Raw genomic sequence first — 24,899 nt, 5'->3', positions numbered from 1 at the left:
TTCACTGAGGTGTCTGGGGAAGGTGCGACTAGCGGCCAAGCAGTGAAAATGTCGTTTCTCTCTTGCTGTCGAAGGTGTCCACAAAGCAAGGTTAGGAGAGACAAAGATGAAACACAAGGCAGGGAGGGCCACCTCCTAATTAGTATAAGTGGGTTGGTCAATGTGAGCCACCGTTTCGCCTCTGATAGCACAAGAAGCTTCTTTGGGTGTTGGCCAGCCTTGTTCTCACAAGTCTCGAATTGGTTGGTAAATGTTGAATAAATGCAGGAAATACGTGTGTGTCCCAGGTGCCAGGACACAGAAGCGGCCCAGTTTTTAATACGGTATTAAAAACAGTTACGTCTCCAAACGCATCATTTGTGGACCTGAGCACCCCTTAGACAGCAACACGCAAACCTGCGCAGTAACTTCCCCAGGAGGCGAGGGCACGCGACTGCGCTTGCGCAGACCACTTTCCCCGCCCCCTTCAGGCGTGAGGGCCCGTGGGGCGGGCCTCGGCCGACACCGGCCGACTCCGGAGGGGCGGGCCTCGGAAGGGGCGTGGTCGCCAGGTCGGGCTCTACCACCCTCTTCCGGGCTCCGCTGGCTGCGCGCGCATCCTCCCCCCTTCTTTTGTGGTCCGGCCCATTGCGAGGGTGACAGGAAACCCTGTGCAGGGAGCGCCGCCATCTTGGACCAGCCCGAGGAGGATCCTGAGGGAGCCGCAGGAGCAGCCGCCGCCACCACTGCGCCTGCCGCCGGAGCGTCTGCAACCTCGGGCCAGCCCGCCTTCCTGCCGGGTCTCGGCCGACGGATCCCGGCCGCTCTCCCGCCGCGTCCGCACTCCGCTTCCTCGTCCTGACGTCCCCCTCCCGTCCGGAAAGCTGCCCAGCCACCAGCAACCCCCCAGGTAAGCGAGGCCTTCCGCAGCGGCCGCCCGGCGCCGGCCCCCGGGCCCGGCCCTTCCGAGGGGCGGAGGGGAGCCGGGAGGTGGGCGGGCGGCGCCCCTGACAGGCCCCGCAGCGGGCCGCGGCCAGCCCGTGGGGCGGCTGAGGGCGCCGGCCTGACAGCGCTCTGTGGGGCGAGCTGTCGCCCGCGCCACCCGGCCCGGCTCGTGCTCCCGGGCTGCGGTCCCGCTCCGAGGCGTGCGGGGAGGGTGTGTTCCCACCTCATCTGCCGGCCTGCGGGACGCGGCCGCGGCCTCCGCAGGCCCGGACCTCGCCGCCTTTGCCCGCAGCTTCACACCGCCCCCGCCCGCAGTGTTTCCCCACGCGTGTCACCGTCCTGCCACCCACGAGCCCCAGTGGCGGCAGTCCCACCCCAGGCCACATCTTCCCCTCCGTACAAAAGACAGTGCTTCGGCATCGCGCGCTGGCTCCCGTGTCCTTGTCGCAGCCGATCTGTGGTCGGGGATAGGGTCGGGGACAGTTGGCGAGGTCCTGTGAGTCCCTGTGAAGTCCCTGGGCGGCCCGCGCGCCTTACAACCTACACAGCATCGAGAAATAACGAAGGAGAAAAGTTTGGGGCATCTTGAGCGTTTGAGAAAAGAAGGTGGCATGGGACTGCTTCGAGAGTTTGCACGCCACTGTGTGCCAGGCACGGGTTTAGGTGTCTTCGCGCATACCTTGCTCCGAGTGCTTTTTGAGAGTTTTCCGCATTTTTTTTTTTTTTTTTTTATAAGGGACGGGGGACGAACTGAGGCTAGAAGTTGTCATGTAGCTGAGTAATGACAGCACACGCAAACGCGCTCCTCCCCACACTGGCTGGTGTATTTTGTACTACACTACGTTCAGCGACGGTTGGACATACACGACATGACCGTTTCAGAGCAGTGGCAACTCAATTCCATTTTTCCTCTTGTTTGCACTGGTTGATAATGGGTAACACCCAAAATCTACCATGTCAGCTGCTCCCCTGGCAGATGCTCATTGGAGGATAGGTGGTAGGATTTCCTCTTTTATTTGTGAAGAAAGCTCTGTGTTCTCGGTGGCTGCACAGTCGAGTGTTAGAAACTCTGGAAAGTTGACTGTTCTGGCACGCAGTTCTAACTATCTTTTATGTAAATGTGATCATTAAGGACAAGTTTGACCCCAGGGTAATCCAGCTTCGCTGCTCTCCACAGTTTTCTGGGGAATTGCTGTAACTAGGAAGTGGCAGTACCAGAATAGGGATTCAAGGCATCTACACTCCAAAACCTTCACCTGCATGCTCTCAGGCACGACCAAGGAAAATGCCCAGACTATAGCGTCCTGCTTACTTAATTGACCCTAACTAGGTAGGTTAACCCCCCAGATTCAGTATCCTTATTTATAAAGGGAATAATTGTGCCCACATTTCAGAATTACTTCAAGGATTAAGTAGGCTTTAAAGAAAGCTCTTAGTACCTTGTTTGGCATGTAAGTGCCTCAGTGTCTCTGATTTTGCTAGGCTTATAATAGGTGTTTAATATCTGTTGAATGAAAGGAGCATGACTTTGGAATAGACCCTGGGCTTAATCCTACCTGTCTTTTTAGTAGTATATAATCATCAGTATATCACTTTTGACCTGGTTTCCTTATTTGTAAAATGAATTTTTAGGATTAGAGATTGTTTATGAAGTAGCTGATTTATATTAAGCACTCAATTACTGAGTTTATTGTAAAGATATAAAAAAACCTTAGATTCTAAGAACTTGGAAATTTCTTTTTCTTTTTCTTTTTTTTTTTTTTTGGGTTTTCGAGACAGGGTTTCTCTGTGGTTTTTTTGAAGCCTGTCCTGGAACTAGCTCTGTAGACCAGGCTGGTCTCGAACTCACAGAGATCCGCCTGCCTCTGCCTCCCAAGTGCTGGGATTAAAGGCGTGGGCCACCACCGCTGGCTGGAAATTTCTTGCAACCAATTTTTTTTTTTTTTTTTGGTTTTTTGAGACAGGGTTTCTCTGTGGCTTTGGAGCCTGTCCTGGAACTAGCTCTGTAGACCTGGCTGGTCTCGAACTCACAGAGATCCGCCTGCCTCTGCTTCCCGAGTGCTGGGATTAAAGGCGTGTGCCACCATCGCCCGGCTCTTGCAACCAATTTTATAAGTATTATATTTGCATAGTCTTAGTAAGATATGTTGAAACTAAGCTATTAAGATCCTTATGTCATTAAAAATGTTAGCAACAGGGGAGGGGAGCTATTAAGGTGGCTCAGCAGGTAAAGGCTCTTGCTGCCAAGCTTGACAATCTGAGTTGGATTCTGGAACCCATGTGGTGGAAGAAGAGAATGAATTCCTGCTTGTTACCCTCTGACAGCCACGTATATGCATACACATACACACAAAACAAACAGCTATGGAAAAAGCTGTGGCAGGGACAATATTAGTATTAAGAGATAACTATATTATATATAATCTATTGTCCATAATGCTAGATTATATATAAGAGATACTACATTTCAAACTTTAAAGTTTGCAAAATAAAGAAGTATGTTGGGTATCAGTTTAATGAGCATTACTATTGTATCACCCATTAGTTGGTGCCTGCGGTGAACAGTCTTGTTCTAGCTATGTGCTGCTCCTCCCAAACTCATCTGTATCATCAGGAACATTTTTACTCTTAACAGTCCTTTCATTTGCAGGTTGATAAGTACTTTTATAAAAAAGAGGGTGCAGAATTGGAGCACCTTATTTCTTATTCATAGCATACTATCATTAGTAGGAAGATTTTGTCTTCTCTTTTTGGACATTTTTAAGCAATCTGGTATTTTTTAAAAATTTGTATTAATTTACAATTAATATACAAATGTATAACTTTAAATGACTTGTGGTAAGTTGATCTCAGAAATGGACAGGTTGTTTTCAGAGGTTGTAATACTATTATGGAAAGGAAATTGACCATTTTTGATTAGATTATTAGATTGACTATGGAAGTTTTTATGTCCGCCTGGGTGACAAGTTGAGTAGCATTCCACTTCGGGGCTTCTAAGCAAGAAGGCATCCATTCTTGAGTTCTGTGAATGCAGAGACAGTGTTACTTCCGTTTTTTGATCATTGTGGAAACCTTTAGTAGTGGTTTGTGCTTAAGATAATAGGTATTTTCATATTGTTGGTGTTGGAATCATAAAAGTAGTCTTGTCTCCAGTAACAAAATGCACAAATAAAAACCTAACACCAAAGAGTGATACTAAGAAAGACTTTAGATCACCAGCAGAATTTAGTGGGTTGCAACAACACCACTTTTGGGTATGTATCCAAAGGATGCTCAACCGTGCTACAAGGACATGTGCTCAACTATGTTCATAGCAGCATTGTTTGTCATAGCCAGAACCTGGAAACAACCTAAATGCCCCTCAGCTGAAGAGTGGATAAGGAAAATGTACATTTACACAATGGAGTACTACACAGCAGAAAAAAATAATGACACCTTGAAATTTGCAGGCAAATGGATGGAGCTAGAAAACATCAATTGAGTGAGGTAACCTAGACCCAGAAAGACAATTGTCACATGTACTCACTAATAGGTGGTTTTAAAACATACAGCAAAGGAAATCAGCCTATAAATCACAATCCCAGAGAACCTAGACAACGAGACTCTCAGAGAGACATACATGGATCTAATCTACATGGGAAGTAGAAAAAGACAAGATCTCCTAAGTAAATTGGGAGCATGGGGACTTTGGGAGAAGGTTCAAGGGGAGGGAAGTGGGGAACAGAGAAAGATGTAGAGCTCAATAAAAATCAAAAAAAGAAAAATCAAGAATTTAGTGGGGTTGCTTTTCCCTTACTGTTGAATATTTTATGTAAAGATTGTATAGTGTTCAAATGACTACAAAAATCTTAGACCAGCGAATGACAGTGTATAAACAAACACATAAAGAGTTAAAATAGAAGCCTGAGAAAATGCCTGTTGCTATTGGGTGCTTTGATTTTTACTCTGAGGTCTGTACCAATACCTTTAAAACTAGTCATTTGGGGCTGGAGAGAGACGTCTCAGTGGGTAAAAGTACTTGCTGCTCTTGCAGATGACCCGGACTCCAGTCCCAGCACCCACATAACCATCTATAACTCTAGTTTTGAGAGATCTGACACCTTCCTTGACCTCTGTGCCACCAGACATTTGGGTGGTGCACATACTACACATACAGGCAAAATGTTCATATTCATAAGATAAATTTAAAAAATTAGTCATTTATATAATTTTAGGAAGGGATTGGATTCTGTTTGGCACAACAGTGACTAGCATGTAATATATGTTTAGTAATCTTTTAGCTGTAAACGTATTCACTCTGGAATATATATGATTTTATTAAGTGAAAAGAACATGGTGCATGTGTGTTTGTTGGTTTTTCAAGATAGGGTTTCTCTGTGTAGCCTTGACTGTCCTGGATAGCTCTCTCTCTCCTCTTCCTCCTCCTCCTCCTCCTCCTCCTCCTCCTCCTCCTCCTCCTCCTCCTCCTCCTCCTCCTCCTCCTCTCTCTCTCTCTCTCTCTCTCTCTCTCTCTCTCTCTCTCTCCTCCTCTCTCTCTCTCTCCTCCTTCTCTCTCTCTCTCTCTCTCTCTCTCTCTCTGTGTGTGTGTGTGTGTGTGTGTGTGTGTGTGTAGCCCAGGCTGGCCTTGAACTCAGAGATCCACCTGCCTATGCGGAAGTGCTACGATTAAAGGTGTGTGCCACCCCAACCCACCTATGTTGCATGTTTTTTTTTATTTTTATTTTTGAGACAGGGTTTCTCCATATGCACTGGTATATTCCCCATCTCCTTCCTTCCATTCCCTCCCTCCCTCCCTCCCTCCCTCCCTCCCTCCCTCCCTCCCTCCCTCCCTCCCTCCCTCCCTCCCTCCCTCCCTCCCTCCCTCCCTCCCTCCCTCCATTCTTGACTCAAGACAAGGTTTCTTTATAGTCCTGGCTGTCCTGGAACTTACTTTTAGGCGAGGCTGGCCTTGAACTCACAGATATCCACTTGCCTTTGTCTCCCAAGTGCTGGTATTAAAGGTGTTCACCACCACCACCTGGCAACATATTTTATCTTTAAATGAAGCTTGCATATCTCCTTGATATAGGTATGTTTCATGTTGAGATTAAAATTGAGAGGTACTTTGTTAAAACAGTATTAATCATGCTTAATATTTAAAAGTGGTCACTTGATTACATAGTACAATTATCAGTGTTTATGGGGCATTTTGTGAAAATTTCTTTTGATAGTCAAGGACAGTTTTGTGTTCACCTTTGCATGTCTTCAGTAAGTTAGTTAGATAGAGAACATCATGGTCTTTGGAGTTATGCCTCTGGGCTCAAGTTCTAGGTCTGCCATTTACTAACTTTAGAACATTGGCCAAAGGAGTGAATTTCTCCAAAGCTCAAGTTCTTCAATTTCTGCAAGAAAATAATAATAGCTTTACAGAGTTGTGGGAATTAAGAATTAGTATAGGGAAAAGTAACAGATTATTGTGTGCTTTATTACCAAATGTCCCTTCTTATTGTTAACAGTAGATAAATAGTAAATCAGTATTACTAATTGTCTGTATTTATTACCAAATGTCCCTTCTTATTGTTAACAGTAGATAAATAGTAAATCAGTATTACTAATTGTCTGTAAAAATAGTAAATCAGTATTACTAATTGTCTGTAGTTGTAGTTTCTTAAATCTGTGCATACTCCAGATGTACTTATTTAATATTTCTTATTCAGAATGTTACATTAGAAGCGAAGGAATGAAAGGTCTGTACCTTAAAGAGTCATGCTTCCTGGTACATAATCACCTGGAAGAGGCAGGGTGGTGCTGTTTTTAAAAGGGAATTTCTGTTATTAATAGTGCTGAATACAGTTATAGACTTGTCCCAAACTGCCTGAGCTAGACATACTACTTTCTTCTTGAGATCATTTCCTCATTTGTAAAATGAGGATACTCGTAGCTGTCTTCTAAGGACAGCAGTAAAGATGAAGTCACTGTTAGAGTATTGCTTGGTGTTTATTAAGTGCCCCATAAATGGAAACTGTGGCAGTTGTGTTCTTAGTTTACAAATTGTTCACTGTGTGCTTAGTGGTGTTTGTTGTCAGAAATGCATCATTCTCTTTGTTTTTGTTTTGTTTTTTTTTAAAGCAAAGGCATCAAAGGAGATCTTATTGCCAACTTTATCCAAATAATTTTTATTAAAAAATGAAACAAAAGGTGGCATTTCCTGTAGTCACAGTACTCAGAAGGCTGAGGCAGGAGAATTATAAATGCATGATATAGTGAGTCCTAGGCAAGTTTGGGTGAATAATGAGACCATGTTTCACAAAGTAAAATGCATTTTAATGACACAAGTTATAGGATATTGCCAAGCTCCTTTTTTAAATCAGTGGAAATTGTCCGTTGAGTGGGCTGTGCTTTCAGTGTGGACTGGGACAACATTTCTTGCTCACATCCTCACTCCCTCTGCCTTTTTTTGACCTTTGAGCTTTTAAAGCAAATTTACCCTTACATAAAAGGGATTCCCCCCCCCCCTTCAAAGCTAGGCAAAAATATTTTGTTCACTTGATCAGTCTCATGCTTTATGTTCAAGAAGTGAGGTTGAGAAAGCCTTTGTCAGAGCAGTGGTGACTCCACTGTAAGTACATAGTTTGATTCAGCTGTGCGGTTATTTAAAGTTTACCAGTTTCTTATTTTTGAGTAAGACGTTTTTTACAGGGCTGGAGAGATGGCTCAGTGGTTAAGAGCATTGCCTGCTCCTCCAAAGGTCCTGAGTTCAATTCCCAGCAACCACATGGTGACTCACAACCGTCTGTAATGAGATCTGGTGGCCTCTTAAGGCATACATATAGACAGAATATTGTATACATAATAAATAAATAAAATTTTAAAAAAGAAGTTTTTTACATTTGTCTACAGAATAAATTTTGTGTTTGTTTTCTTTTTTTAAAAAAATATTTTATTTATTTTTTATTTATACAATAGAACCTGAAATAGTGATTATTTATTTGGAAAACTACTATATTATGTTTATTATTTAAAAACACTCTCAAAACTCATCATTTCAGTTGATATTTAGAGAATGCTATGTGTGACAACTAGCATGTACACAAATTGCCCAACTAGAATTGAGTTATAATTCATGATTGCTCCTAGAACTCTTGAAGTTAGTTGACTTTGGGACTGTTTAAAAGCCGCAGTTCTTGGGCGTTGTGTGTTGGGGGCTGAAGCCAGAGCCTTGTGCATGCTAAGCCTGCTTTCAACACTAAGATACAGCACAAGCCCTGTAATTTTTATATTATCTGTCTGTCTGTCTGTCTGTCTGTCTGTCTGTCTGCCTGCCTGCCTGCCTGCCTGCCTCCCTCCCTCCCTCCCTCCCTCCCTCCCTCCCTCCCTCCCTCCCTCCCTCCCTCCCTCCCTCCCTCCCTCCCTCTCTCCATCCATCTATCCATTTGAGACAGGGTCTCTCTGCATAGGTCCAGCTGTCCTGGAACTCATTATGTAGACCAAGCTGTCCTCAAACTCAGAGATCCCCCTGTCTCTGCTTCCTGAGTGCTGGGATTAAAGGCGTGCGCCACCACCCCGGTTAAGGCCAAGTTTGAGGGCCAGTAGCATCTAGAAACGAAGTAGAAGTTCATGTTTCGGCTCCCAGCTAATCTAACTAGAAAAACTCCTCCTGGAAGAACTGGTTAAGGGAGTTTTCTATGATGTACAGGACTGACTATAAATGTGTCACAACATGCTGGGTGTATTGGGAGCAAGACATGGACTTGTGTTGAGTGTTGTCTGTACAACAAAGTGAGACCACCATGCATTATGTGAATGTTCCTTAATTTTCTGCATTTAAGGATTTCCTTTACTTGATTATTCACCTATTGCAGATGTTCTTTCTGTAGGTTTAATTTGATTATGTTGAAATTTTATTTGAAATATAACGTAAAGTTACCATAAAATATTCACTAAAACACTGGAAAGCAAATGTTTTTGCCTTGGTATGTATGATTTTTGTCTTTCCTTATCTGAAAACTGGGAAGAAATTTTATTAGATGCTATTATCAGTATTAGAATGTGTTTCTCTAGAACCTAGCACAGTATTAGATATATTAAGGCACTTACGTGAATTATTTGGGAAGACTTTTGTTCTTGAGACATAGGTTTCTTTATTGTCCAGACTGAACTCAAAAGCCTGGATTCAAATAATCCTTCAGTCTCCTGAGTATCAGCTGGGCCTAACATGCATGCCATTGTGCCTGTGAGATTAAAGGTTATTACAAGTAAGAAAGAAATGAAAAGTTTTTAGGCTGAGTATACCTGAGGACTAAGGAGTAGGCTATGATCTTTGAAAGTATCTTAATATATGCTTAATATATAAGCTTTTGCATTTATAACAGTGAGTGTAGCTTTATAACCTTTCTCAACTACTAGAATGATATACAGAAGGCACTTTATATGCTTTTAATAATTGAATACTGTATTGAGTTATGTGAAATTGCCAATAATAATTGTGCTCCTTTTTAAAAGTCTATAGGAACAGCAATTTCAAGTGATTCAATCTAATTTTGACATCAATTTGATTTGAATTGCATGCTTGTTCTTTCTTTATACACTTTAGATTCTTTGCTAAGTACTGATTTAAAATAGAGGATGAAAGTTATTTTGTGTTTATGCTAGTGGTTACTTTTGATACTGTAGCTTATTTTATCAGGTAACAAGAAAAATCAGACCTTAGAGAAGGAACTGTTTAATGATGTTTGACTTAAATTTGTAGAGATTCTTTTCTTTAAAAAAATTTCCAGAATAATACTTGTTTTTGGATATTTCCTAAAATGAAATTTTGGAGTGTTTTGGAACATAGTTTTTTTTTTTATACTTTTGTGGATAATATAAGAATATTTAAGTAACATTTATTCAAGAGAATTTTTGATCACTTTGGGAATTTTACTGACTTAAAATTTTATTTGTGTAGTCAATGTGGTTTCTTAATATGTGTGATATGTTTGAGATGTGGGTATGAATATATATTTGCAATGTATTTTGCCTTTTGAAAGGGTAGCAGTGATGCGTTTAGATAATGTGTGGGTACTTTTTTCTGAAGTAACATAGTTTTTTTTGTTTTTAGTGCCACCATGGCAACTGCACCATACAACTACTCTTACATCTTTAAGTATATTATTATTGGTAAGTTTTTAAAACATGTATGCTTGTCCTCCAAAGAAACTTAAACACATTTATACACCAGTACTTAAACATACTGCTGCTGAAGGTACATGATTTTCTGACTTCAGAACTAAAGCTTTTTGATGAGGATAAATACGCCTTTTTTTTTTTTTTTTTTTTATTTATTTATTATGTGTACGATATTCTTTCTGCGTGTATGCCTGAAGGCCAGAAGAGGGCACCAGACCCCATTACAGATGGTTGTGAGCCACCATGTGGTTGCCGGGAATTGAACTCAGGACCTTTGGAAGAGCAGGCAATGCTCTTAACCACTGAGCCATCTCTCCAGCCCCTAAATACGCCTTTTACATCGTGGCCCTGTATACTTCTCTAGTCTCTTTTTGGGTACTAGTAAAATGATAGTGATTGTTCTTCAGGGCTACTTCCAGACTCGGTAGTGTTGGGGATGTAATTAATTTCCCACTAGTGCTGAAATACCCCAGTAGCATAAAAATTTTCAAGTCCCCTTGAATTCCAAAATTGGTTGTATGTGTATATATAATTAGAATATTTTTGTTTTCTCTTAAGTGTCAAGACTTTGCTCACATTGTCTTAACACTGTCTGTCCATGAATGTTTAGCATCAGGTGAAAGCCCAGCTCCTATAGACCTGCCCCGGCTGCTGAGAACAAAACAAGCCGTAAATATAAAGAAAGCCCATGTCTTTTGCTTTGATGTCAAGTCTGTGTAGCTTTATAAGATGGCATCTACTGAATGTAGCAGTAAAACAGAATAATGAGCCAGACTTCCAACATTTAGTTATTTATTTTTGCTTGCCCTTGGGGTAGTTCATTTGTATAGACCAACAAGTACACTTGGTCCCCACCTGGAAGCACTTGAAACTAAAAAAGTCCCATTACAGTAATTCTTTTGTCACAAGCCATGTATAGCTTGTTAGCTATTTACTAGACAGTATTTGCAATCAAATTCTATCCTAAAACTTAGGATAGTCAGTTTGCATTTACTTCATTCTAAAGGAGTGAGATGCATGTGTTCCTAGTGGTCAGGTCTGTGATATGTGAGGTATGTGCAGTGCAGCCGTCACTGCATATGATCATAAGAGTAAAAATTGAGAAACAGAATTGCCGCCTGAAACATTTTCTTTTTTTAAACAGGGGATATGGGAGTAGGAAAATCTTGCTTGCTTCATCAATTTACAGAAAAAAAATGTAAGTTCAATATGAAAGGTAAAAAGATGAGAGCTTACTCTATTGTCACATTCTCTACACCGGAAAAAGCGCCATTTTCAGTGTACTTAATGCATTTGGTTATAACCTGTCTCCATATTTACTCTTGGGTTTTTAAAGGACCATGACTTTTTTCTCTAAAGTTTGATTTTAAAGATTTATTTTAAAGAGGGGGTTCTGCATGTGAAAGTGCCCTTGGAGGGCAGAGACAGCAGATCCCCTGGAGCTGGGGTGAGTCACAGGTGGTTGTGAGCCATCTTGATGTGGCTGCTGAGAACCAAACTTGGTTTGTTTACAAGACACTTCGAATTTTTAACTGCTGAGCCATATATCTGGCCCCAGGTGCCATAATTTTTTTTAATGGATACAGATAAAATGGAGTATTATTACCAGCATGTTTGTATGGTGGTTTTTGTTAAATGTATGATTAGACTCACTTTGATCTTTCTTTCATGTATATGTATATATTTGAAAAGACGGGGTCTCACTGTTTTGCTCTTACCGGCCTGGAATAAACTATGTTTTATTTTATAAACTTATTTTATAAATAAAAATAGACCAAGCTGTCCTCTGCCTAACTCTGCCTTCTGAGTGCTGGGATCAAAGATTTGCACACCATGGCAGGCTGTTTGGATTTCTTGATAGTATAAATGTGTAGAATTAGTTTTTAAAAATGTGTAAAATGTAAAATTTAAATAACCTTTTTTAATTCTTTTACTTTAAATGTATCCTTTAAACTTTTTTTATGTGCGTGTATGCACGTGCTTGCATGTATGTGCATGCCATAAGTGGGCTGGTACCCACAGAGACCCAAAGAGGGTGTTGGATCCCTTGGAGCTGGAAGTTATAAGCAGTTGTGAGTTGTTTAGTGTCATACAGGGAGCTAGACTCTGGTCCTCTGACAGGACAGCAAATGTTCTTAACCACCGGGACATTGCTCCAGTTCCCTACTGCCAAAATATTATCTTAAGAAACATTTTCTTTTTGCACTGTATGTGTCATTTATCCACTATAATTAGTAGTTTTGGAATACTTATAGAATACTTTCTATTTTTGTGACTGGCTAAGATTTAGAGTACAATTTTTATCTTGTGGTAGAGAAAGAGGCCATGTGTTATAACTGATGAGATTGAGCTTATGGCCGTTTTGTGCTTCTTACCAGAAAAGTTTTCTGAAATTTGTTTCTTTTCTTCAACAGTTATGGCTGACTGCCCTCACACAATTGGTGTTGAGTTTGGTACAAGAATAATTGAAGTTAGTGGCCAAAAAATCAAACTGCAGATTTGGGATACAGCAGGACAGGAGCGGTTCCGAGCTGTCACACGGAGCTACTATAGAGGAGCCGCGGGTGCACTCATGGTGTATGACATCACCAGGTACGATGGTGTCAGACTAGGGAGTAGACCTCTGCTTTGGGCAGTGCACTCTTTTATACTGATTTAGGCCTTCTTTAGTTTGCAATTGGATGAATGTAAATAGTTTATTTGGGTTTTATGGATTCTCCTCTAAAGCTGTGAAAAACTTAAATAATATGCTGATTTTCTTCATCTGAAGTCGGTTAAAGAAAGACCATGGTAATGGGGGATCAAGAAGAGCACAGTCTGAGAAGCAGCACCAGTTGCTTGCAGAAAGGTGGCTTTATATAACTGACTTCAGGGGAGGTGAGCCAGCGTAAGGGATTGCTGTAGTCAGTCTCTGTGTTAAAATTGACAGCATCTAGCTGGGCAGTGATGGTGCACACTTTAATCTCAGCACTTGGGAGATAGAGGCAGGCGGATCTCTGAGTTTGAGGCTACCCGGGTCTACAGGTGAGTTCCAGGTACTGTTAACACAGAGAAATCCTGTCTTGAAAAACAAAAACAAAAACAACAACAACAAAAAATTGACACCATCTGCAGATAAACCAAATGAGGAGTGAAGTACTTAGTTTTGTTGTGGAAGCATGTAGACTGGAACAGATCCTGTTTCCATCTGTAGGCCAAAAAGAGGTTCTTTTTTTGTTTTTTTGATATATGTGACTTTTTGACATTTAGGTGGTGGTTTATACATAATATTTACTCATTTACTTAATTCATTTTTCTACCATGTATTGAAGTGATTTAAAACACTGCATCAGGATTCAATTCATGACAATATGGCTATATCTGGAAACTCAGAGCATTCGACATGAAGTCACAAAACAGGAATACAAAGGTTTGACTTTGGAGCATGTAGCAAACTGCCACTTAACTAGACCTGAACATCTGCTGTAAGTTAGAAATGAACTTTCACGGTGATGCACAGTGCCAATCCAAAGCACCTCTAGGAAGAGCCCATCTAAGGAAGTAGAGACAAGTGAGTGGGACCAACTGACAGCTGGATCTGCCTGGGAAAGTGTTCTATGCCATTTCATCTTGAAAAGCCAGAGAATACCTGAGCATAAGAGGACTCTGACACCTTTACTGTAAAGGATCCCTTGTGTAACTCTGTTGACTTTGACACACTCTAGAAAATACTGCCTTAGAATATTGATGGGGACTGGTTGTGATAATAGTACAGAAAGCCTCAGTCAGTTCTCAGCAAACAGTAAAACAAGCCTAAGTCTCCCCCCTGTACTGGGCAGTTGGTAACATGATCAGTGTAGTCTTGTGGGGAGACTTTAGGAACCTGGCTGTTGTATAGAACTGCTTTATTTATGAACTATGACTGCATTCCTGAGGACTTACATTTAACATTCCATACATTTTCAATATACTTAAATATGATGATGTATGCTTAAAGTACAATTTGTTTTGCTTTGAAAACATTTTTTAAGCATAGTAATACTATAGTAAAATTTATATGTATTTAAGTGATCAAAAGCACTCCATATGGAAACAGCAGAAATATCCTTCAGGTAAAGGAATGGATGATACACAGCAGGTGGCATATCCACACAGTGAACTTTTCTGAGCTGTAGAAAGGATGACTGACATACATACATGCTATATGTAGTGTAAAAGGCCACATGTGATTCTGTGTGTTTATCTAGATTAGGCAAACTCCTAGAGGCAGTAAGAAGATTGCAAGGGCATAGGCATAGACAGTTATTAGGCACAATGTTTCTCTTTTGGGGTCCAGTGAATATTCTAGAATTTGATAGTGGTGATACTAAAAGTAAATTGTATTTTTAAAGGGTTCATGGTGATTCATTGTATCTCAATATAATTTACTGAAAAAGTAAATTTTTACCTGTTAGGTTTGTAGGTGACTAGACTGTTCATAGTCATAGGTTGGTGGTAGAGTCATGACACTATTTTCCACCAATTTTTTGTATTAATCCTTGACATTTGCAACTTAGAAGTTCTTGCTTTAATTATACCTTTTATTTTTGGCATTTACTGTAATTGTTACAAGGCACTTTATTGTTTTTTATCCTGTTAGTTGTTTTGCCAAACAGTCACGATGCAGTTAATATGTTAATACCTAGGTGAATGTATTTTGAAGTCAAGAAGTAGAATGCCAAGCCATCTTCACCCAGAGCTGTTCTGTGTTTGGATTTATTTTCTGTGTTAGGGCGAGCTGAACTAGCGCAGATGACACGGTGCCTTTTATTTTATTTTATTTATTTATTTATTTTTTTGAGACAGGGTTTCTCTGTGTTGCCCTGGCTGTTCTGGAACTCTCTCTAGACCAGGCTGGCCTTTAGCCTGTTGGTATTAAAGATGTGTGCCTCCACCGCCTGGCTGACAGTGTGCTTTTTAAACTTGCTCAGATGAAGTGGAAGAATGTTGCAATCTGAATCTGCAGATCTCTAACTGCTGTAAATAAGAGATAGAAAATGTAAACTAACTTTCTGGTAGCTGAGGTCTTCAATTTTTACAGGAACTTTTTTTTGGGGGGGGGGTCTGTGTATTAGCTTACTCCAGATTAGTAGACAGGGCATGGTGCCACATGCCTATAATTCTAGCATTTAGGAGGTAGAGGCCGGAGGATCACAAGTTGGAAGCCAGCCTAGGAAACACTCTCTGAAAAACAGAAAGGAAAAGAACAGTGTAAGAAAGATGAATTAATTTAGTATGACTAATTTAGTATGACTGTCTTATTTCTGCATGAAAATTTTAATTTGAAGGTAGATGCAGAAATTTTTCCCATGAGTATATTATTAGCTAGACATTTTGGTATTTTTCTCCATTTTATGATTGAAAACCTGGATGATTTCAAGGAATGTGTCTAAATTGCAAATCTTGATTCTGAATTTTTTTAATGTTCTTTGCGTGTATATCAGTCTGTTTATGTATATGCTTTTAAATACTTCTGATATCATTAGTATAGTTGGACATCGAGCTATTTAAAAATATTGAGTTTGTAGCCAGGTATGATGGCACACACCTGTAACCATGGGAGGACTGAGAGAAAGTTGGTTCTATAGGAGAAGGAATATGGCTTGGACTACATACACAGTACGACCTTGTTTCAAAATGCAAAACAAAGTTTGACTAGATTTTTGAGAGTCATGTTGGTTCTATTATATAACATTCTTTGGAGTAACCATCTGGTCAAGGTAGAAATACATGTAGTTGGGATCTTCCAATTAGTCTGTATATGTATATATATATTGACATGAGCTTGTTTGCTTGCATCTTTTTTGAGACAAGGTCTCACTGTAGTACAAGCTGACCTGGAATTCATTTATGGCCATGATGGCCTCAAACTCAGGGCACTTCTGCCTTGCCCCTGCCTTTTAATTGCTGGAATTGCATGTGTGTGACACATCATATCTGGCTGTCTTCTTTTTTCTGTATAAATGGCAATTGTATGTAGAAGTCAACACATTCTAATTTTAATTTTTGCAGAAGAAGTACATATAACCACTTAAGCAGCTGGTTGACAGACGCAAGGAATCTCACCAATCCAAACACTGTAAGTCAACACCGTACTCTATAAGAAATCTAAAATCAGTTAACCCAAAAGGCAAGCCCTTTAATGGTGAGATTTTGTTATTTGGGTACTATGAAAAAGACACCATTCATTAATTCACATTTTCTTTGGTGCTAGAGATCCAGGCCTCATGTATGCTAGGCAGATTCTCTGCCATGAAGCTATGTATCCAACCCCAGGTGTCTTTATTTTATTCTTAAGGTGATTGATGAAAACTTTATTTTTTTCAGTTTTAGTTGTATTCAGGTTTTTCATTTTATTATACTTGTTATGATTGGATCTAAAAAAAAAATAAATATGTAAAAGCTGTGAATGAGGTGGTGCTCTAGGTGGAGATCTTATAATCTGAAATTATATTTTAAAAAAACATCTGGATTAAGTTTGTAAAGAATTACCATTGGAGGAAACTAGGCAAAACTGAGCAAGGGCTCTCTTTTATTTTTATAATTGCATGTAAATCTCATAATTATCTGAATAGAATGTCAATTAAAAGTTAATTATTTCACACACCTTGTAGACCATGGTTGCCTCGAACTTACAGAGATCTGCCCGTCTCTGCCTCCCAAGTGCTGGGATCAAAGGCGTGTGCCACCACCGCCTGGCTGATTATTAACTTCTTAGTCAGACTGAGAAGATAATGAGAAGTTAAAGGACAGCTGCCATATTAAATCCCACAGCCTACAAAGATACTTTTTTTTCCCTCTGGTCCAGAAAGGGTTATTGTCTAGTAGAGAGAGAGCCTTCAGGTTTACAGAGAAGCCATAAAAGCACCTGAAAGATGAATTAGGACCTTGTGGAGAAACCAGTGGGGTCCGAGGGTTCCGGGAGGGTGCTGCGGGAATAGTGAGGGTTAGGTTTCCCTCTCACTTAGCTCTCTACCTCCTGCATCTGACAGAGGCTGGGCCAGTAACTATGTAGATGAGTGGTAAGAGTGCGGCTAGCTAGTGTGGACCTAGGGCTTTCATTTCCATTCGTTCTAAACTCGTGTTGCTGTGTCTACACACCTGTGGATAAATGTGCAGCGTTTTTCTGTGATAACTAAAACCCGAAAACAGTCCAGCTGCCTACACACAGGTGAATAGCAAAAACAGTTTGATGCATTTACACTGTAAGTCCTACTCAGCCACATGGAGGAAGGATTTGTGATAACAGCATCTACTCTAATGAATCTTTCCAGGTTTTGGCTGAATTTAAAAAGTCTTAAAGGTTTACATATTCTATGTACATTGACATATTTCAAAATGACAGCATCTTAGATAGATGGAGAACAAATTAGTGGTGGCAGGGGTTTGTTAATGATGGGGTAGGCGGATGATTACGGGAGAAAGCGTGCAGAGCAGTTTGTGATGATGTGATAGTTCTGTGCCCTGATTATGCTGACACAAACTGTAACTGTGTTAGCACTGCACACACAGAACCATGCATAGACACAGCCACAATACGTTGGAGTTTGAAAAAGCTGGTGTCTAAGGGCTGTAATTGCACCAATGTTAGTTTTCTGATTTTGCAAGTATACTGTGGCTCCCTAAGTTGTAGCCCTTGAAGAATACCAGTAAAGGTATCATACCTCATGATTATATTTTGCCAAGTCTATTTTCCCCCAAGTAAAATGTTAAAAATTCATTACAAAATTCATTGTAGAGGGTCCATGGAAATTTAGTGAGCCATGTTGTTTCACTTTACACCCTTTAAAATCTAACCATCTCTTCAGAAGAAGAAAATGTGTTTTGAAGCCCTCTGGTTTTTATGTAGAAATTGTGTATTTCTTGTTGTGGTTATTAGTGTTTTTTGTGCTCTCTGTTGTTAGCAGACTATAGGCTCTCAAGGTGGACAGCGAAATCTACAGGTTGATGTGTAGTTGGGAAAGAGGGCAAAAAAAAAAAAATTTACTGAGGAGGGTGGTGGTGGGGAACAGTGCTGGGGATTAAAGCCAGAACTCTGTGCCTGCTAGGTCAGTGCTCTGCCCACACTCCTTAGGCTAGAAGGCAGCATTTCTTGATTTGAATACCTTTCTTAACTTTTCTTCTTTTTCCCCCAAGACAAGGTTTCTCTGTAGCTATGGAGCCTGTCCTGGAACTAGCTCTTGTAGACCAGGCTGGCCTCGAACTCACAGAGATCCACCTGCCTCTGCCTCCCGATTAAAGGCATGCCCAACCACCACCTGGCCTTAATGACACCACCCCCCCGGGGGGGGTTTTCTCTGTGTAACAGTCCTGGCTGTCTAGCTGTCCTGGAACTCACTTTATACACCAGATTGGCTTTGAACTGTCTAAGATCCACCTACCTCTGCCTCCCAAGTACTGGGATTAAATGGTGTGCGCCACTGTCGCCCATCTAGATTTGATTTTTTTTAATTGACTATTTTTAAAGTGTCGTTATTTTATTGTTTGGTGACTATGAACTATATATGAGCATTATTTTCCAGTCTCAGTGGTCACGGGCTCTTTGATGAATGTTCTTTGTTGTACAAGTTAACTTGTATGGAAATAATACTCAAGAAAAATTGAAAGTGGAACAAAGAGCCAAGCACTAATTTTATGTAGAAAAATATGTTGGGAAGCACCTTTTTGTTGAAATCATTGATTCCTAACATATTTGTATCTGATTGGAAGGGGCAGAGAGGTAAAAGAGGGGCTAGCGTCTTTCCTTTTTATTCCCTGAAATAAGGACCAAAACCCCTTTGTTTCCCAAGGCTACCTTTTTTTTTTTTGGTTTTTCGAGACAGGGTTTCTCTGTGGTTTTGGAGCCTGTCCTGGCACTAGCTCTTGTAGACCAGGCTGGTCTCGAACTCGCAGAGATCCACCTGCCTCTGCCTCCCGAGTGCTGGGATTAAAGGCGTGCGCCACCACCGCCCGAAGGCTACCTTTTTTTGTCTCTAACTTTGACATAATTTTACTTGTTTTGGTGACTCCAAAGTAGACAATAGAGGTGTGATATTTGACCAAGGATTTGAGCCTATTGCATATGTACCCCGTCTCCTGCCTCTTCCACAGACAGACACAAACATTGGTGATCAGTTGCTAGAAGTCTATACCTCTCCCGGGATAGTGTCAGCAAGGACAGTTTTGTTTCCAGGTCACAGTTTGTATTCTCTTAGGGTTCTAATGTCCTTTTTGCTAACTCTTTGCCTTAATTGCATTTAATGGAAGATAATTACTGTGACCCTGAAGGAATTGAACTAGTGGTTTTTAAGCTTCCTCAGGGTCCCAGAATCTTTTGAGACTCTGAAAGCCACACACCTTCTCCAGGGGATATTGATGTTTACCGTTCTTATGTACTTAATTCTAGGGCATTTTTACTAATGTTCTTTGGCCTAGACCAGGGAACAAACTGGATGTGGGCCACAGTCACTTAATAACTTGTTTTTGAGTGGTTTACTTTTCTAGGTGTCTGTAACAACAATAAAGATAATATTCTACAAAAGCTGTGTGGGGACCACAAACCTGAAAATAGACTTCATGTCTTTACAGCAAGTTGTCAAACCCTGGCCTGATTTGCTGCCAGAGTCTTTCCTAGTGCAAACCTTTATGGGTCTGCAGTCCAGAGTACTTAGGGCTTTTTCTCCTGTCAGGACTTCTGTATTTGAGAATTTTAATGGTTATTTTTGTTCTAAGGTGTCTTTTCTTCTGTTCACAATTTAGGTAATAATTCTCATAGGAAATAAAGCAGATTTGGAAGCACAGAGAGATGTTACCTATGAAGAAGCTAAACAGTTTGCCGAAGAAAACGGTGGGTTTAAGACAGCATTCATCCTTGGGAAAGTATTAAAGGAAAGGTGATTTTGATCATGCAAGTTATTGGATAGTTTCTTTTCTTCTTTTTTTAATGTGGACTGTTCAGTACTCTCAGTGAGGAAATAATGTTTCTATGATGCATGTTAGTAGTAGTGCAGCTACTGAATGACAGGCACAGATCTGCCATGTCGCTCAGATGTGTGCTCCTTCCTAAGTACTGTAGCAGGGGGACTGTCAGTGGGGGCCTTGTCAAGTGTGACTGAAGAATGCTCTTGGCAGTCTGCAATAGCCTAATTATAGTCTGAATTTTATTTTTAGGCTTATTGTTCCTTGAAGCAAGTGCAAAAACGTAAGTATGGCTGAAATGTAGATGATGTTTTCAGTTACATGTGGGTTCTGAGTAGAGCCGTGTGCTGTGTAAGTGGATGGCAGACATGCACATGAATTACACTGCAGTGAGGGTGTGTCCATTCCGTGTCAGGAAGGACAGCAGCAGACGCTTCTGTTTCACATTGCAAGAGAATACGAAGTTCTGTTTCTTCAAGGTGGTAGCTTATTGTGCCCGGTGATAACCCAGGTTAATAAATGAAATTATGCTTACATTTCACAAGTGTTTGACTTTCACAACCAAGGTTGACCAACGTGTTTTACACAGCACTTGTGATCACCTTAAGGAATGATTCAAGGACACACTCAGTGGCTAATGAGGTACAGTGAATATTTCTGATCATCCTTGGAGTCCCAGCATTGATCCCAGCACTCCCAGTCATAGTTCTCTGGTATCACACCAGGCAAGGGCAGACCAACCTGTTTGTGTTTATTTACTTCTGCTGTTAATCCCAAGAGAACTGATGTGTGAACATGGCTAAGCATGACTGTGTCACCACTACATGATAAAAATCACAAAATGATGGAAACCTGGAACCCTCTCAGTATATTTGGAGAAACTTTAGAGAACCTGCTCTCATAAGAGTGGCTGTCTCGGTCATCATGTAATATGCTAGCATAGCACTGCTGAGTAGAAGATTCAGTGTGCAAACCAAACTTAGAAATAGCTCAGTACTGTGTTGTGTGCTCGCCACCAAAGCCATTTCCCACATTGTTCTCTTAGCTCAGTTTTTGGTAATCTCTTATTAGATGACAGTGGCTTTGGAAGACATCATGGCGGTTCACTAAAGGTTAGCAGAAGGTCAGTGTAAATGTCTTACGTTTTCTAGAAAGCTGTGGGTTGTGAATAAAGTTGTTGATTGTCTCTTAGGGGAGAGAATGTAGAAGATGCTTTTCTTGAGGCTGCCAAGAAAATCTATCAGAATATTCAGGATGGAAGCCTGGATCTGAATGCTGCCGAGTCTGGTGTACAACACAAACCCTCAGCCCCACAGGGAGGACGGCTAACCAGTGAACCCCAACCCCAGAGAGAAGGCTGTGGCTGCTAGTGACCTCTTTGCTCTGGCCCTCATTTGACCTTTCACATCTGTCTGTTGGAAGCAGTACTTTTTACTGCCTCCTTGTCTTCTGTACATCTTACTGGGTTTAATTAAAAAAGGAAAAAACAACTCTTGTAAAAAACAGTTTAACAATACTAAACTGCTAAACAACTAGTTGTAATCAGGTTCTCAAAGGCAAGTAGAGTAATAAATCTCTCCTGCATGGTAAATCTAGACTTTTCCCCCTTTGATTGTCCTCGTGATAGGTTTGTCACCAATATGATTTAAACTGAGCACTGATGCGGGACTCGATTTTTACCTTCCCTTTTGGCAAGGCTTTGTCTCACTGTACGGTTTAAATTTGATCTCTTCAGCCTTTTTCCCATCTTTAAACTGTTAAAGTATGTCTGTTGTAGCCAGAAAGTTCATTGCTGTGAAATGACTTCCAATGGCAGAGAAAAGGGAGTCTGTAACTGCTTTTGTTTTTGTTGGATAAATTCCCTGTTGTAGGGGTGGCATTTTTCTTGATGCGGTTTGCTTCTGTCTTAGCCTTGCACAGGGAAAAATACCCATTTATCTTTTCTTGTGCTTAATTAATAGCTTTATCTTTTTTTTACACTATTTTATCCTTTTCTCTTTAACAGAACGTAAATATGTATAAAATTTGAAGGAACCTAACTAACAATATCTTCTGTGTATATTATTTTAATGAAGAAAATAAATTGATTACTGGCATTGGAACAGTATAAAATACCAGTTTGTACAGTGTGACCTATATGTGACCATGTTACTCTCTTCCATCTCACACAAGGAAATAAGACACAACTTCAGTTTCACAAGTAATACTGGCTCCACCTTGGTGCTGGCAGTGTTTGGGGACAGACATAATGCTGGAAAGAGCTCCTGGCATCAGCGGAAACACTAGCAGACTTGATTCCATCTTTGCACTGTGGCTTACCTGCTGATTTTCTTAACTGTTCTTGTGTAATCAACAATGTGCTAACCTGCTTTTCTTTTTGTAAACATTTTGTTACAGGCTGCATTCTTGCCTTACTGTATAGAAAAAGGAAGAAGGCTGGGTTTAATATTGCACATTTTAAGCTTTTATACTTTTTTTTTTTTGGGGGGTTTTTCGAGACAGGGTTTCTCCGTGGTTTTGGAGCCTGTCCTGGAACTAGCTCTTGTAGACCAGGCTGGTCTCGAACTCACAGAGATCCGCCTGCCTCTGCCTCCCGAGTGCTGGGATTAAAGGTTTGTGCCACCACCGGCCGGCAGGCTTTTATACTTTTATCTTGGAATGGTCAACTTCTGGACCAGCTGGCCGGAACCACAGGTCTGCTGTTAAGGGATTTTAAATTGTGCATTTTTAACACTAAAGTGAAATAATTTAATGCTATCACTTGTGTTCATAGGATGAGGGGCTATTTTATGTCCTGCTAGTGTAAGTTGTTTAGTAAAAGGGAAAGTGTTTCTAAATGTGTATGCTGACATAAAGTTACTACTTTGCACTGGGTAGTCGGCCACAAAAGGAGCACCTTGTTAGAGAAACCTTTAGAAGGCATCTCAGTTCTTCATGGTTGGTTTCTAGAGTTGAAAGTGGCTGGGATTCAAGAGATCATTGGAAGTGCTCACAGGGAAGCCTAGGCACATTATATAAAATGCTCTCAGCTCAATGCTGTGTTTAAAATTCACATTTTAAATCCCTCTTTACCAGACACTAATGAAAAAGTACATCTTTCTGGATTATAAACGTGGTAGTTCCAGAGTTTTGTATAGTCAATGTTAAATAAAAGCCAAAACTGGAATGTGCAGAATATAGGATTTGGTTTATTTGTGGATTCTCCTTTTGTCTTTGTTTAACTTAAAGGATTCCTGGAGTAGATTGGTATATTCTGTTAAAGACTTAGAGTGATCCATTCGCTTACACTGTTGCATCACAAGGGATTCGCCCAGGGACCATGACCTGCTGGTGTGTGTATATATTTACAAAAACAAAACAAATCACCCATTGGGGTACAAGGTAGCAATCAAACTAAAGATGACTTGGACTTGTGTAGGTGCAATGCCCCGACTCTCAGTTACAGTGGGTCTTGTTTTTGTGACAGAAGGATTTATTCAGACTGCTGTACTCTTCGTTCGATGTAACAAAATGCTATTATCTAAATATTTGTAAATAAAGTACCTGTATCTAGATTAAATTGAACATAGTTGCATTATTTTTGAACTGTAAAGACTTTATTCAGATGACTATTTGGTATGAACTGTCAGTGTTTATTGCAGCATTGTGCGTAGTGTATGGCGAGGTCTGTGTAGCTTATAAAACTACTAATTGAGCTGGAGTTCCATCCTTGTATATTGTATCTTTGAGGCCAGCACATTGGTGGCTAATAGTGTTCTCTCTTTACTGTATGTGGGGCCAACTTCTATTTGCATGTGTAACACCGTGTAATAAACTTGGGAGTGTAAGATAGAGGAGCAAATTGTCATATTGCAACATCTGTGTGCCAGACACTGGGCAGAGTGGATTTGTTAATTTTTAACCTACAAGAGTTTGTGTAAGTGCTTGCTACTCTGGTGTTGTGACTGCTTTCACTATGGAGGAGCTGCTCTGGTGGTTGTAACTAGTGCTCATCTGCATCAGTACTCCAGCAGCTTTGAGCTGTTTTTCTGAAGTCATAAAGTGTGGAATGCAGTGACAGATGGAGGGAGTTGGTCAGTGGTGGTCACATTGTACTAGTAAAAGGTTATACAAGGTTTCTTTAGAAAGATGTCCTTTTGGAACTGGCAAGTTTTTGGTGTATGCAGTGCATCAAACCTAGGACTTTGCACATACAAGGCAAGCATTACGCCATTGACTTAGATCTGTGGAAGGGTGTTTTTGAAATCAGGTGTTTTGGTTCATACATTCGTTACGTCACTTTCTCAATAAGCTTATTGAGACTTTTTTTTTTTTGCCTGTACGTCTGTTTTAAATGTGGCCTTAAAAGAAATAGATGGTTTAAGATCCTTTACCATAAACAAAAAAACAAAACAAAATCCAGATAGTTCCCATTCCTACTTACATGGAAGTAGAGATGAAGGACTCGTATGACAGTTACTTGGTCCAGGCCCAGAAAACTGTGTTCCCAAACCTTGTCCATAATTGTGATTAGCCCATGCCTTTAATTTTGCAAAGATATAAAGTGAAAGAAAGGAGAACAGGAATACAGAAGATATATGTTGGAAATACATGCCTTCTGGAACATACTGTGCAGTAAGTAAATAAGGTGTGACTCCCATTATCTCTGTTATAATTGTATTTACCCCGCATCTTAATGGTTCAACTGTAGCCAGACAGCTTAGTGAGCATATATATTCCTTATGGTGAGGGGCTGTTGGGCAGTGCTGACTATGGCTCAAAGGCTTTCCAGTCACCAACATCATTAGAGCCACACAGCTTTGACAGGGTTGGTTGGTCATTTCTAAAGAGATGTAGCGATCACAGTTGAGCTGTTAACAGTTGAGCTGTTAGAGTGCTTAAAGGTTGACTGATAGACATTTATCACCAGAGCT

At 40.7% G+C, this 24,899-nt stretch overlaps 1 protein-coding gene across 1 annotated transcript; it reads left to right on the top strand.

Annotated features, from left to right (window-relative positions):
- The first annotated feature begins 611 nt into the window (after positions 1–611).
- Rab14 (RAB14, member RAS oncogene family) lies at positions 612–24,199 on the top strand. The gene is made up of 8 exons (XM_057755605.1): positions 612–889; positions 10,004–10,062; positions 11,216–11,269; positions 12,486–12,663; positions 16,102–16,168; positions 19,828–19,915; positions 20,239–20,269; positions 21,179–24,199. The coding sequence occupies exons 2-8, from the start codon at positions 10,011–10,013 to the stop codon at positions 21,354–21,356; spliced, it is 648 nt and encodes a 215-aa protein (XP_057611588.1). The 5' UTR covers positions 612–889; positions 10,004–10,010; the 3' UTR covers positions 21,357–24,199.
- The last annotated feature ends 700 nt before the right edge of the window (positions 24,200–24,899 follow it).

This window comes from Chionomys nivalis, chromosome 22 (assembly GCF_950005125.1).
Source record: "Chionomys nivalis chromosome 22, mChiNiv1.1, whole genome shotgun sequence".
In the NCBI taxonomy this organism is placed as follows: Eukaryota; Metazoa; Chordata; class Mammalia; order Rodentia; family Cricetidae; genus Chionomys; species Chionomys nivalis.
Note: the sequence above shows the minus strand (reverse complement) of the source record. Positions and strands in the feature narration are given on the sequence as shown.

Excerpts from the sequence above, each read along its gene's own strand:
- Rab14 (XM_057755605.1), top strand. The coding sequence starts at position 10,011 with ATGGCAACTGCACCATACAACTACTCTTACATCTTTAAGTATATTATT. Across the intron at positions 12,664-16,101 it reads ATGGTGTATGACATCACCAG|AAGAAGTACATATAACCACT; the intron begins GTACGATGGTGT and ends TAATTTTTGCAG. Across the intron at positions 19,916-20,238 it reads ACAGTTTGCCGAAGAAAACG|GCTTATTGTTCCTTGAAGCA; the intron begins GTGGGTTTAAGA and ends TTTTATTTTTAG.